Source organism: Protopterus annectens, chromosome 10.part0, assembly GCF_019279795.1.
Source record: "Protopterus annectens isolate FY-2018-M chromosome 10.part0, PAN1.0, whole genome shotgun sequence".
Lineage (NCBI taxonomy): Eukaryota > Metazoa > Chordata > Ceratodontiformes > Protopteridae > Protopterus > Protopterus annectens.
The window spans coordinates 643,048,218-643,063,212 of NC_056744.1; the positions used below are offsets into that span (position 1 = coordinate 643,048,218).

At 41.3% G+C, this 14,995-nt stretch overlaps 1 protein-coding gene across 1 annotated transcript in view; it reads left to right on the forward strand.

The window, feature by feature from the left end:
* Positions 1-14,995, forward strand: part of LOC122812798 (cytokine receptor-like factor 1) — a 305,003-nt gene that overhangs the window by 168,338 nt on the left and 121,670 nt on the right. Inside the window, exon 4 of the mRNA XM_044084858.1 lies at positions 230-393. Coding sequence (XP_043940793.1) covers positions 230-393 — 164 coding nt within the window. The remainder of the gene's footprint in view (positions 1-229; positions 394-14,995) is intronic.

The window sequence follows — 14,995 nt, forward strand, 5'->3', positions numbered from 1 at the left end:
CATTTTCAGCTACAAAACCAAGTTTCAGGAAGACGTTTATTAGACCTGATGATAAACTAAATTGCTATAGCGAGTGTTTGAGATGAGTAATAAAACAAGTTATTTCCATTTTGGGGTCTGAACTGTAAATATTTTCTGAATGACTAATGCATGACTTTGATAGATTATTTTTTGTTAATGTGTATTTATTTGTATAATACTGAATAACTGTTGTATTGTTTTTCTTAAGGCCATTGGTAACTGTTGGTTGTAAGGATTATGTTACTGGAGGTAACAATGCGTGCTTTTTCAAGCACTTCCACTATTTCTTTACCTACACAATCTGGGTCGAAGCACACAATAAATTTGGTACAGCTATTTCTAAAAAGATCAAAGTTTTACCAGCTGAAATTGGTGAGTAGTCATTTTATTTCTATAGCTACAGACAAGGAAACTAATGCTTATGATTGTATGTCAGGTACAGAAGATGAACCATTAGCTTACGTTTTTAATTGCCATTTGAAGTACTGTCCTCATTTTTTGCATCCATACTATTAGTAGCACATAACAGCCTCATTTTGCTAAACCACTAATAACACTTTTGCTGACAGTAATGAGAAGAACCAGAGTCACAGAAAGACTGCTTGTGGAAGATAGGAGGAGGATGCTGTCCTTAACAGAGCTATTTAAGGGAAGGAATTGCCAAATTTAGGTAACAGTGCCTTGTATACATTGCATTCATATATGTTTTAGTGACCATGTAGCATATTGTAGCAGATGGAGGGGACCATTGACCTCAGTGTGAAATTGTGTGGGGGAGGGCTGTGTGTGTGTTCATTATGTATAAACTGTAACATTGACCACATATCCCATTAATGACATGATTCTGTGTAAACTACTTAAAAGTAAATAAACTAGAGAGCATCATAAAAATAAAGAAAACTGCTCAGGAGCAAAACCATGCAGAGAATAACAAGCAGCATACAATGAGTGTCTTCAGACCAAAGTCATGTAAATCGCATCAAACGGCATACAACAAGTCTCTTCAGACCAAGAATATACGAATAATCCAATCCAATAAAGCAAAATGCTGTTAACTTCTTTAAAAAACAAATCTTTTATTAGCAGATATCTGGTAAGTGCTTTTGCCAGATATCTGCTAATAAAAGATTTGTTTTTTAAAGAAGTTAACAGCTTTATTGGATTGGATTATTCGTATATTCTTGGTCTGAAGAGACTTGTATGCCGTCTGATGCGATTTACATGACTTTGGTCTGAAGACACTCATTGTATGCTGCTTGTTATTCTCTGCATGGTTTTGCTCCTGAGCAGTTTTCTTTATTTTTATAATTTTACTTTTGTGCTTTCTACTCAGGAGCGTATATTTTCCTGTGGTACTAATCATTTTTTGGATTAAACTAGAGAGCATAACTAAACAGTAACATTAACAATGCCTAACATTCTGACTACACTCAGTATAGTACTAAGCTACAGGAAAAATAACTTAAACAAATGAGATTTACTTTAGAACAAAAGTCGTTTGATTCATAAAAGCCTCCACAAATTAGTATAATGCATATAAAATATATTTTACTGTACTCATCATGAGCCCCCTTCCCTCAGCTTACACTGCTACGTACTTCATGTATCACATACCGGGTCTACTTTAAAACACCGACACGCAAAACACCGATGACGAGAACACCGAGACTGGAAGATCGACAACTGAGATGACCGACAGTTTCAAAGCACAAAACTTCACATGCCCGACAAACCACAATCCCGATAATCAACAAAACAAAACAAATACCTTTTCCGAAAAACACACACACAACACAAGCACAACAAAAAACTTACAAACCTACACTAAACCTTACATACACAACTATCTATGCACTAACCTTAACTCAAACCCTAACCCTAAAGTCTGTCACTATCGCACACTTACCTTACCCGTACCCTAACCCTAACTCACTTAACCCGCCCGTAACCCTAAAGTCTGTCACTATCGCACACTTACCTTAACATGTCGGTGTTCTCAGCATCGGGCTTTTAAACCGTCGGTCATCTCAGTTGTCGATCTTCCGGTCTCGGTGTTCTCGTCGTCAGTGTTTTGCGTGTCAGTGTTCTCAAGTAGACCCCACATACCAGACCTCTCACATATTCCGTATACATCAAGCTAACAATACAAAATATTTTAGCTATCACCACTGTAGCAGCATAACCCTAAAATGTATTTTTAGATATCACCGCTATATCACCATAACCACACAATGTAATACTGCTTTAAAACTGTAACTTCTAATTTATTACCACTCTATCGACATCATCAAGTTATAGAACTCATTTAAATATATTCATCTACAGCAGCGGTACTTATAATATCCTCATTTAGTACAAGAGTGCTTACAATATTCAAATCAAATAACATGAACAAAAGCTGACAGGCTATACGTCAAACACCCACATCATGTTATTCAGCACAGAAAGTTCAAGAAATGACCTGTTTTGTGTAATAGTTTCCATGTAAGCAGTTTAACAAAGACAAAAACAGAAAAAAATAAATTGTCATGTTTAAACTTAAGTGAATAACTTTAAATCAGAACAAAATAGTAGGATATTACAATTGCAAATGTTGCTCAGCGAGGTCTGCATGATTTTTCTTGTACTTATTAGTAAAAACTAAAAGAAAAATCTAGCCAGGCTAGAGTTTCCACTTTGTGATTCCTTATACCTCTTGTATTAGAGGCACATGGGATATATGCAAATGACCCTTTAAGCACATCAGGTGCTTCAGCTATATGGCAGTTCTGAATGCCCATGACTTTTTTTCTTTTTAAAACTGTTATGGACAAATTCGGGCCAATAAAGCCAAACCCCACTAGCTGTGGACATGCATGTTTCAGCCTTCTTATGGCTTCATCAGCACAGCATAATTGGACTGTTTGGCTAACCTTTAGAACAATAGGGTTGTCGTATCCAGCTGATGTCCATAACCATTAGGATGTCTGCAAAATATCCCAACTAATGAATTAAAACAATGAATAAAAGTTCGGCAGTGAGTAACCCACTTCAGGGCCATGTTGTGATATTACAAATGAAAATATAACAACAAAAAGCAATCCCAAGGATTCAATAAGCCTACATGGTCATTTTTCACCATGTGCACATCATGGCATGATGCGCACATGATTGCAGAAAATTTTATATTCATTAAGCACTGTGTAAAGGTGTGCACCCCCGTGCAAACAAGGTAAACACTGTGGTATGCTAATTACAACATAAGCAGCTGAATTACATGCTAATTAACCAATCTAACATGATGGAACTGTTCAACAAGCTATAAAGCATCTATGTAGACTTCGTGCTGGTTTTCCTTGCGAGTTCTAAAATGTTTGGAATACAGCCATGGAAGAGTCTACACAGACAGAATGTTAGGGGCTACTGCTGCTTTAATTCATTTGTACATGCTACAGGTTGAAGTCAATGCTGCTGCTGCTGGTAATAGGCCTAGGCTAAGAAGGAGAAGAGTTTTCAGGCCCTGTTTGACTTTTCACAACCTACATGATGTGAGAATTGTAGGGAGGTAGACAGGGACACACTACAAGAACTCTGCAATCTCTGCCATCCTCAACTCAGAGCCAGAGCCAACCAAGGGGAACCCGCCCTTAGAATGTTAGCTACTGGTACCTTTCAGAGACCAACAAGGGACATGCTGGGGGTGTCACAGGCATCAGCATCCAGGATCCACCAGCAGTTCCTGAATGCTAAGCTCCCACATGCCAGTGACCACATATGTTTTCCCTGTACCCCTGAGGATAGAGCCACAAATATGCATGAGTTCTACCGTGTAGCACACTAACCTGAAGTACTGGGTGCCATAGATTGCACATAAATAGAAATGAAGGCACCACCTGGGGAACAGGGTAGGCTCTATATTAACAGAAAGGACTACCACTTTATCAGCTGCCAAGTTGTGTGTAATGCCAGGGGAATCATCTTGAATGTGTGTCCTGGCAATCCTGGCAGTTACCACAGCTCACATATCTGGCACACCTCCCAACTGTACCAGATATTTGCTGTGGGGGATATCTCACAGGGTCATCTACTGGGGGATGCAGGCTATGCACTGAAACTGTGGCTGATGACACTCATCAGAAATGCACACACACCCATGGAAGAACACCATAATGAGGCACACTCTGAAACCCGAAATATCATAGAGCATGTGTTTGGGCTGCTGAAGCCACAGTTCTGGTGCCCAGACATATCTGGGGGAGCACTGTAGTACAATCCATGCACATATGCAGAAATATTCACAGTATGTCCCATGCTACACAACATCATCCTGAGGAAACAGTTTCAGCAGGATCAGAAATGGGGAAGGGGCACATATCCCAGCACCAATGCCAAGGTCACCACAGCCACAGGCAGATGAAGAATCAGAGGGGGAACCACTAGCTGTTGTGGGTGTAGGCAGATGTAGGCATGCTCAGTATGCCCTTGCATTGGCTAAGAGACAATGCGTGATGCACTCACTCACCGCTTAGGGGCCTAAACCCTTCCACCTACACACATATATAGTAACATTGATGCTAGGCAACTCACACAACCTTTGCCTCCCATGTATTGGCTGTATACTACTTTCATCGGATAGAGTCATCCCTGAACTGCAACCATGTCAACTGCTGCTTTTACAAGATAAATCTCTAACCTGGAGTGTATTGTGTAATAATATGAATGAGTGGCATATCAGTGTATCACACTAATTGGTACAGTAAGCAAGTAAGAGGTGGAAGATTGGTACTGAAATGATCTTAAAATGTGACAGCAGAGATCTATGTGCCTTATATGTGTTCATTATTAAGTAGTAGGCTTCAGGCATCAAAGACACCCACAGTCATACCTCTGAAAAGTAGTGATGGTCACTGCATGGCCCAATTTAGCACTATACATTCGTAGTGGAAATTCATTAAAGAGAGAAGTTAGAAAGTAAGGATATACATTGCAGTTTCTGACTTCACAACCCTCACAAGATCATTCACAATAAAGTTGGGAAGTTTTGGTGCTATCAGTTGTGTAACTTTCCAAGGCCAATATAAGTCAAAGGTAAAATTACCAGTTCATCACCACAAACGCAGATATAGTAAGCACTTTAAGTCAGATATGCACCCTGAGCATCAGACACAAAGCTTATGTTTCCCTGAATCCAAAAAATAGAAAACAGGGATATGGCACAGTTATCATTACTTGCACAGGGTGTTGTGTGGGGGAGCAGAAGGCCTAGGCTGACGCCAAAGGTTGGTGAGTGTATGTGAGTAAGAAAGAGAAGCTGGCAGACATCTGGATAAACCAACAAATGGCCAGTGAGACAAAATGAGTTTGAAACTACATGGCTGAACCATGTAACTGTTGTGTGTGTGTCTATAGAGGTCCTCCAGGTGAAATTGGTGTGTGACAGTCTGTATGGACACAGCAAAGCTCTGTGCTGGGTTTACATCTTGGTATGTCGGACAGGTATGAGCTATGTATGGCAGAGGTGACAGTTCACCATTGTCATCCCCGACCATGAGAACTGTCTCTGCCAGGAGCTGCACTCGCATGTCCACACCCATGATCAAATGCACTGCTGCTTGCTGAATGTGACAGATGTCTGCTGGATGAGGTCCCTTCACGGATACACCCAGGACCATGACCCCATGGCCTGCCATGTCTGAGTGTGGACAACACACTCATTGATGGTGCAGTGGAAGTACTGCCACTATGGGAGCATGATTGGACATGGCCATGTTGGCTGACAGCTGAAAATGTGGCTGACCTATGCCCATGAGGATGCCATTCCTCTCCCAGCAGACATTCCATCATAGACACCACACATTCCATGACAGACACCCCATGTTCCAACATGTAATTCACCCGATCCATGGAATTGGCAACATGGTGGATTCATTCACACATGTCAGCTTGAGTCACATGTACAACCCTGAGCATTTGTCTGTATCACCCATGGGAATGTGCTTGTACCTCCATAATGGCCATAAACATACGTTGAGTGGCATGGGAAGAGACACCTGCACCAGGTAAAGGACAGACAGCAGGCCCCCTCTGAGCACCCATATTAACCCTTCTGTGTGGCACCTCACCCACACTTTGGCTACAGCCAGACTCCACAGGCACTGAAGGTGCAGTAACCACACTTTCCTGATCAATGGCCTCACCCTCCACCTGTCTAATATCTGTGGTGTCACTGGAATGGGTAGGCATAGGTCTACTGGCTGTGTCCAATGGAATTGCAAGGAATGGGTGTATGTCAACCACAGTGTCAGCTTTAACCAGTGCACCCCCTGACTGTGCCTCAGTTTGGCCACCATCATCATCAGAGTCTGAAAATACACTGACATCAGGTGGCAGAGGGCTCACACTTTCATTGTCATGATCACCTGTGCTAAAAAGCAAGAAACACAGGACAATATTAATAACTACACTACTGTTTTCCCGTATATTCTAACAAACTAACAGTGATGCTACTATTACAGATACTACACCAATATACACAACAGGACTGACATCAACAGCACACGCTGAAATATTTCTTTCAATTGCTCATCAGTACTGACATAAAAATGTGTGGCTTATCATCTGTGGATGAAAGTCACCTCTGTAAGCTGGATGGGCCTGGGAGAAGTTAAGCAAGAGGTAAGGACAACATCATCACAATTAAAAGTAACACAGGTGATAATACCTGTACCCCTTTATTTGTTCATTAACTATACTGTCAACAAGGACGTGGCTGTCAACTCAAACCTAAGCTAATAACATACAAAATGCATGTAACACAGAAGTAATGTATTGATTTTAATTGTTTTATTATACAACAGTATTCAAGATTTGAGATAGCAAAGCCTACCTGGAAGCTCCTCCTGGGACATGCTTTCTGTCTCTAATACTGTTGTTCCCACATCCAGCACATGCTGTACTGCATTCTCTTGTGAGCTGCCTGGATCCCTGATATTGACCAGGAACTCTTCATTGTGTGTTATTGGTGGTTCCCTAGCAGGCCCTCCCTGGTGCCCATTTGGTCAAGGGCCACTGCAATTGCTCTCCTCTGTGCAGATGTGATCATGCCAGTGGTCCTATGGTGCACCTGCTCATATGTCCTGCCGTGGCCACTCATAGTATTCAGATCAGCAACTATCTGTTGCAAAATTTGCATCCTACTTGCCATATCTCCCTGTCTGCTTTCCAGCAGAAAAGCACCATGCTGTCTAAAGGCATCTACTATCACCTGGTTCTTGGCATTGGTGAAGGGGGGGGGTTTGTAAGGATTGATACACCTTGGTGGCATACTCCTAGGTGTCTTACAAGACAACATAAGTATAATACACATAAGTAAGGATTACTTGTTTCCAGATAAAACAGAAAAGGTAGCCAGTCAGTATTACACCTAGTAGAAGCATACAATAGTCTACAGATGTGAAATATGAACAACAGGCAGGATGCAAAACAAAGAGGATAATAGGAGCAACATATCCTTTTTTTGTGCCATAACAGTAACTCATCTTTGATCGCCACCCACAAAGAACAGTCTACCCTTGTCTGTGCCATAACAGTAACTCACCTTTGCTCCCCCCAGCCACAAATGAACAGTCTATCCTTGTTTGTGTCATAAAAATAACTCACCTTTGCTCCCCCCCCACAAAAGAAAAGGAAAATAACACATTTTGCTAACAAACAATCTTTGAAATGCTAAACAGTCTATCAAAGAAACTGTCCCTGAAATATTTGTACATTTTTATCACAATGCATTCCATTTTCATGTATTGGCAATTATATATACCTCTGAAATGGCTTGGCAAACATTCCCATGCCATCAGTACACTTCTAAGTAATGCATACAGATAAAAGTGTAAAATCCTTTGCTTCAAAATTTTAGATGTAAGATTGGAAATGTGAGTAAGCAGCAGAGAAGTCACAGGTTGTGTTCCTTCACATCCAACCTGCACTTCATTTTTTGGCAACTGCATATGATATTATTTCCACTTAATTGTTGTTGTTGTTGTTGTGTCTTTTGGCTTATTCTGGTTAGGGGTCACCACAGCAGAACTCTGGTCCGCTAATGTTTGGTAGTAGATTTTTACATGCCGCGTTACCAGCCCTGACGTACAACCTTCAACGAAGGCATGCCCATTCACGCATGTCTCCACACAGAAGACAGTCTAGCTGAGAATCGAATGGGACAACGTCTTGCTGTGAGGTGACAACGCTAGCGCAGCACTACTACCGGGGATATTATTTCCACTTAATATCCTCACACATTTTAAGACTAATGATATAGACTGGCTTACACACTGCATGTCTCAGATTACTGCTCAAATACATGAAGAATGGCCAACAAACACAGAAATGTAAGACAGAGCTGTATATTTGTAAGCAATAAACATGACAGGTTGTGTGATCACTGGATGCAATACATCCAAAACTACTAAATGTACAAATAATACTTGTATGGTTTGATACCACTGTAGATGCTGTTATAGTTGGTTGTGTGCGTATTGAGTTAAGTTCCTTGCTGTAAAGCTGTTTGTGTCACAAAGATGGATAAGGCACCTATCCTGTGTTATGAAAGTGCATTGGAGTGAGAGTTCAAATCCAGACCTATGTAGTAAAATCTCATGTATACTAACATTTTCTAATGTGAATGTCATAGATTGCTTTTCACCATTTCAACTACCTCTCCCTTTTCTTTCTTTCTTTTTTTTTTATTATTATTGGCCAGTGTTTGAGAGATGTGCCACTTTGCGCAATCATCAGAGACAGAGAAAATTTGATGTCAGGTTTGGGTGTGCTTATCTCATTTTTGTGAAGCACAGCAGTGCCCAAACTGGACAGCTGGACCACCCAGGAAGCAGCCAGGACCCAGACAGCCAAAAACAGAAATCAGATGCATTCAATTAATACTACTGGGCATTATGCAAATCCAATAAGTGACAATGCACTGCTGTTAACAGGGAAACCTTAAGAATGATTAGTAAAATAGGGGATGTTAAGTAATTAGTCCTGTGGCAGCAGGTGTTAAGTGTAGGGCTGGAGCACAGATGGTCCTAGGTTTTAGTACAGGGTGTGCAACCTTTGTTTTCTGTTGTGACACTGCAGTTTATAGCAATGAACTGCAACACAGACAAGTGTTTTCTCAACCTTCGTGTGGCAACAAGTATAAATATAGGACTGCCATACACATGGTCCTGGGTTTAAATACAGTGTATTCCAGGTTCTATGTTAAATCATCAAACACTTAGAAAAGTGAACGATGATTTATCGAACCCATGTAAGTGAAAGCTTACGATCTTGAATGCTTAGAACAGCGATAATCGCTGTTCCACAAAAAAAAATGTAAAACATTACATAAAGTAGGGGGCTTTGCCCCCCATACCCCCAAATGTGGGAGGCTGTGCCCCCCACACACCCCCTACTTGAATATAACAACTCCGAGATCGCACTACAGTCACAAAAATGGCAAAGCAACGGAAGCAGCCAAACAATTTCTTTCCCAGGGAAAGAATTTGCTTATATGCCGTTTCACTATTTTGCCTTTTTATGCTTTCAAGTTTGAACAAGACGCATTTGAAAGAATGTGTCTTTGATCATTTAATAGGAACCCCATATTCCATACACTTTTACTGTTGTTCCACTTCCCATTATAGTCACTTTCACTTATAACACTTGACATGATGTAGCTGATATTAATTATATGTATGAGGCCTGAGGCATTAGTATTGTGTCAGTTATGTATTCATTTATCTATGTAGGATCACAGGTTATTCTCAAATGTATGACTGTAGGTATATTGTGTACTATATTTCTGTAAATATATTTCTGCTATCTGAACTGACATGGCCTTTACATTTGTCTAACACACATACGCAACTGGCTGTACATCCAATAACCTTGAATTTGCTTTGCTTGCTACTGTTGTGTTCTGCTTAACATCGCTCAAACACAGTGCTTAGAGTTGTGCACTGCCAAGCACCGTGACATTTTCAAGCAGTTTACACACTCCCATTAGACGCAATAACTGGAATTGTTGGGAAACCATCACTCTCCAGTGCTCTTGATGCATGATAGACATTGCAGTCATTTCTAGAGAAAATGTCAGATTTAGGACTCAGAGATGGGGTACCCAGGAGTCCAAAATTTTTATTGGACTCTTAGTTTAACATCGCAGTAGCAGCCTTCTGCAGGGGAACTATTCTGGCTACCAGTATAAGTCAGAAGCTCAAGATAGTTTGGCCCAGGCTGTAACCAGTGCTACCAGTATTCCGTGCACTGGTGACCAATGTAGACATCATTATAATGACCTATGATGGAGGAAGAGAGATACCCTTGATGCTTGGATTGAGGAATTTAGGACTGCAGACATTCCACAACTGTGTAAGCATCAACTACAGAGAGTACTTGTAAGACTTAAAAGCTGAATACAAGCAAGACTGGTATTCATCATGGCATTCTTTTATGTTCTGTTCTGTTTTTTCCACAGCTGCCATGGGCCAGGAAGTCAATGTAAGAATCCATGGGGCTAGTTTGGCGAGGATGAGGGAAGCATGTGGCATGTATGCAGCAGAAGAGTAGTGTTATTGTAGCATTAAAAGTTAAAGAAAGCTTTTTTGGTATTTTATAGAGTTGTATCAAATTGAGCATGTAAAAGCAAGTATGCATGCATTAGTCTGCAGCGCAATCCAAGAGTACAATATTTGACTTTAGTTGGAGGTTGTGGATTCAAAGACCACACTTCCAAACTAAACAATACTGTTAATTAATCAATTATTTGTAACTTAATGGCTTAAACTAAAAGCTCTATACCAGTGGTACACATGCTTTGCTGTAAACCGTAATGCGTATAACTGGAACACGCATATATGCAATATATGCACATGTCAAAGAGTACTTGCTGTAATATGTAGTATGGTACACATCTGTTAGGAGCTGGTAGTCTTAAAAGTAAAAGTTCTCTGTTAGGAGGTGGTAGTCTTAAAAGTAAAGGTTAAGATAATAGACACAGATTGTATTAATGCCTTGCATGTCACATATGAAAGTACTAATCTTATCTCTTTTTTTCCTCTCACCCCAACCATTATCTCTCTTTTTTTATTTTATTTTATTTATTTTTTTGTTGTATTTTATTACGTCATCAAAATGTGTCCATGTCTTCTATGTACATCACATCACTAAATGCTCTACAGCACAGAGGGGAAGCCTGCCCCACAGGATCAGCCTGCCCCCCCCCCCCCCACCGACTCCAGCACTGTTGCCCAGCACGTCTGGAAGCCAACTGGCCAGCACTACCTCTGCTGCCCCATACACTACCAACCCAAAAAAGTAGTCCTGCACCCAGAAGCCAGATGTGTGGTACCCTCCAGGAGCAGTAGCAGTAATGGTGATTTTATCTCCCACACCGAGATGCCAGGGGTGGTGCACAGGGCTGTGCCCTGCACTGTTGTTGCTAGCTAGAGAGGATGCTCTCCTTTATTTTATGCAGTAGTAGAGGAGGTGAAGGAGACAGATCAGTGGGTGAGGCCTCGATTCTCTCTGTTGCCCAGCTTGACGACCATGGGTTCTGAATGCCTCCACTCTAACCCTAATGATAGTGTCCCCCAACCATTTGTGTCCATCACCATCGCTGTCTCTTGTCTTGTCTGTATGCAATTGCTTCCTCACCTACCCAACTTACCCAACCCAGACATACCTATGTCCCTTCCCCAACATTCCTCTCTCTCTCTCTTTCTCTAGAAAAAAAATGAGCATCTGTCCCACAAAAAAAAAGCAACAAAAAAAAAACATCCCATACATAGCTTACCATTGTGCAAAAGTGTCTTCTTGATGCACTTGATTTGGTCCAATTGGCTATGTATTCCAGAGTTTCAATACTAAATGTCACACTTTGTTCTTTGATCTGCTTGCTCTCCATTTCACCACTTTTTTTATCTACCCCATTTTAACACCTTTAATATGGTCAAAAATAGAATCATACACAACACACAAAAGTAGCAGAAAAAGCAATGGATCTCTTCACTTTTTATGTTTGCGAGCTATGGTGAGCAGAGCAAAATGCTGAGGTTATCTCCACATAGTGCTGCTTATTCCCACTGGGATATGCCAACACACAGTAACACATTCTGTATAAACAATTTATGTCATTGCATTATCACTCCGTAATAAAAAGTATATTACTGTGTTAGATGCACCTGTAGTCAAACCCAGTACTATCTGGCCCAAAAAAGGAATGTATCAATGCATTAACACATACTGCCACAGAGTCAGTTAAGCAGCAGGTGTATTTCATAGACTCAGTACTAATTGTCAGGCTTTAGCAATGCAGCTCTCATTTGCGCACTGCTTACCTACTCGGAAACGTGTATCTCCTGCTTGTAGGAAATGTACATATTATACTGTATTACTGCTTACTGTCCATTTCCTGTGTATAACATGAAATTACATGTGGACAGTATGTTACATATTTACAATACATCCATGTGTTTCCACCCCCCCAAACACTGCAACCCTGGGGTCTCAGTACTTTTTTCACACATATATCAGCCACACTACAAAATATAATATCAAATGTTGTGTGCTATGCAATGCACATCAATCTGGTAACATGCAGAACTACAACTACTGACTCATATGCTTAAAAAGCCTTATCTGCAAGGCTAGTGCAGGAATCAGCGTGGACCATATCCATAGGGACATCATTGACCTTCTTCAACACACTTTACCCTACCCATTTTGTTTTTGTCAAGGGTAGATTTTGCTTATTGACGCTTGTGGACATCCTGGATACTGACTCAAAAGACCTAAATGAGGGATAACAGGACATAACACCTATGCTGAGTTGTCCAAGGTCTTTGACACTATTCCCTATTCATGTCATAGTGAAGATCTCCCATATGAGAATTTGGCCATACAGTACTAGATGGATAGCCAACTGGCTCAATGATAGGACACACACTCTCAAAGGTAGGGGCTGCACCTCCACCACTAGCTCACTCACCAGTGGAATACCACAAGGATCTGTGCTGGGCCCTCAACTGTTTGGAAAATACTTCCCTGAAGCACAGGCAACAGTAGATGGCCTGCAGTTTACAAAGTTTGCAGTTGACTATTAACTGGATGCACTCATACAGAGTCCCTCAATAATGGTAACATATTACAGAAGGAACTGACACAGACTAATGACTGGTGCCAGACTCACAGACTGAACCTTAAAGCATATAATGACTCATTGTTCCCTTTGTCAATGACGTACCCCTGCTAATTATGATATACATAGCACCCCCCTTAAGCTCAAACACAGTGTTGTAAGGATTGGGAACACATGTTGATAGCAGTCTGCACTTTTATCACTATGTGCCCATAGTGATATCTGCATTGTGCATATCATACATATGGACATCACATCCAAGACCAGTGTAATCATACCTCTGCTGTACTCTACTCTTATCACAACAATAATGGAGTACAATGCTCACATCAGTCTGTACCTCACCAGAAACATGTAGCAATTGGAGAAAACACATGGTTGTGGCTGGGAGAATCCCAAGCCTCCAAGCATGTCATACATGGAAAGACTGACATACTTGTTACTGTGTTCAATATCATACAGGCTGCTGAGAGGTGACCTATGCCTGCTCTGCAGAGCAGTTTCAGACCCTGCCCTTCTGGAAATTATGGACATCTGCAGTTCAAATGGGACAAGTATAATTTGCTCCATTGTTCTCAACATAGGCTGTGACATAAACAGAACATGCTGGGGAGACAGCTATATCCCATAACAATTCACACTGTTCTGTAATAGGCTCCCAGTGCATGTGAAGCAGTGCTCCTCAATGACCCTTTTCAGCACAACCTTGAATACTGGTTGGGTGATTGTAAAGTCACCTCTGGGCTGACACCTATGTCCCTCATGAACAGGGTCAGTTGGTGCTGCACACAAACTCACTCTGCTAAACATGACCATCCAACCATGCTCAAGGGTACTTGTGTTTTTACACAGCTTGGCTTCCAAACACCCTAGTGCTATTAGGCTAATGGCCTCATATGAATCTACAAAGCTATGTGTCTATGCAGACCTCCCAATTTGTTGTTCTCCACATGGCCTGCTGATGTAATCTACTATAAGTTCACCTGCACTCTTGTATAAATCTGACTTGTGCTGTGGCACTTCTGTAAAGTACTGGGCTCTGTATTCTGTGAACTTAGGTAGGAGTTCTGTTCTCACTGCAGTCAATTTGGTATGTGTGTGTGTGTGTGTGTGTGTGTGTGTGTGTGTGTGGTGTGTGTGTGTGTGTGTGTGTGTGTATGTGTGTGTGTGTGTGTGTGTGTATATGTGTGTCTAGACAGCACAGCAGAAGTGTGTAACCTACAGTTACTTCTCCAATTACATGGATTGCCAGTATTTTGATACTTGCACATGCCTACACATACATATCATGCAGGCCTCCCAACCCCTTGTCTCCAACATGGCCTGCTGATGTCATGTACTATAAGTTCACTTGCACTCCTGTATAACTCAAACTTATGCCGTGGAACTTGTGTAAAGTACTGGGTTCTGTAGTCTGTGTACTTACGTAGGGGCTCTATTTTCACTGCAGTCAAGTGAGTGTGTGTGTGTGTGTGTGTGTGTGTGTGTCTGTGTGTGTGTGCGTGTGTGCGTGTGTGCGTGTGTGTGCATGTGTGTGCGTGTGTGTGTGTGTGTGTGTGTGTGTGTGTGTGTGTGTGTGTGTGTGTGAGAAAGAGCATGAGCTCATGCTTGACATTACAGAGAGCATTTTACAACAGCATGTGGGATCTGCTGTCTTCTCTTCAACAGACTCTGCTGATGTCATCAACTATAAAGTGTTGTCTGACACACTCCAAGTTGGACTTGAGGTGTGGCACTTGTTTAAAGTACTGGGTTCTGTAGTCTGTGTAATTAGATAGGTAGGGTTACTATTCTCACTGCAGTCAAGTGTGTGTGTGTGTG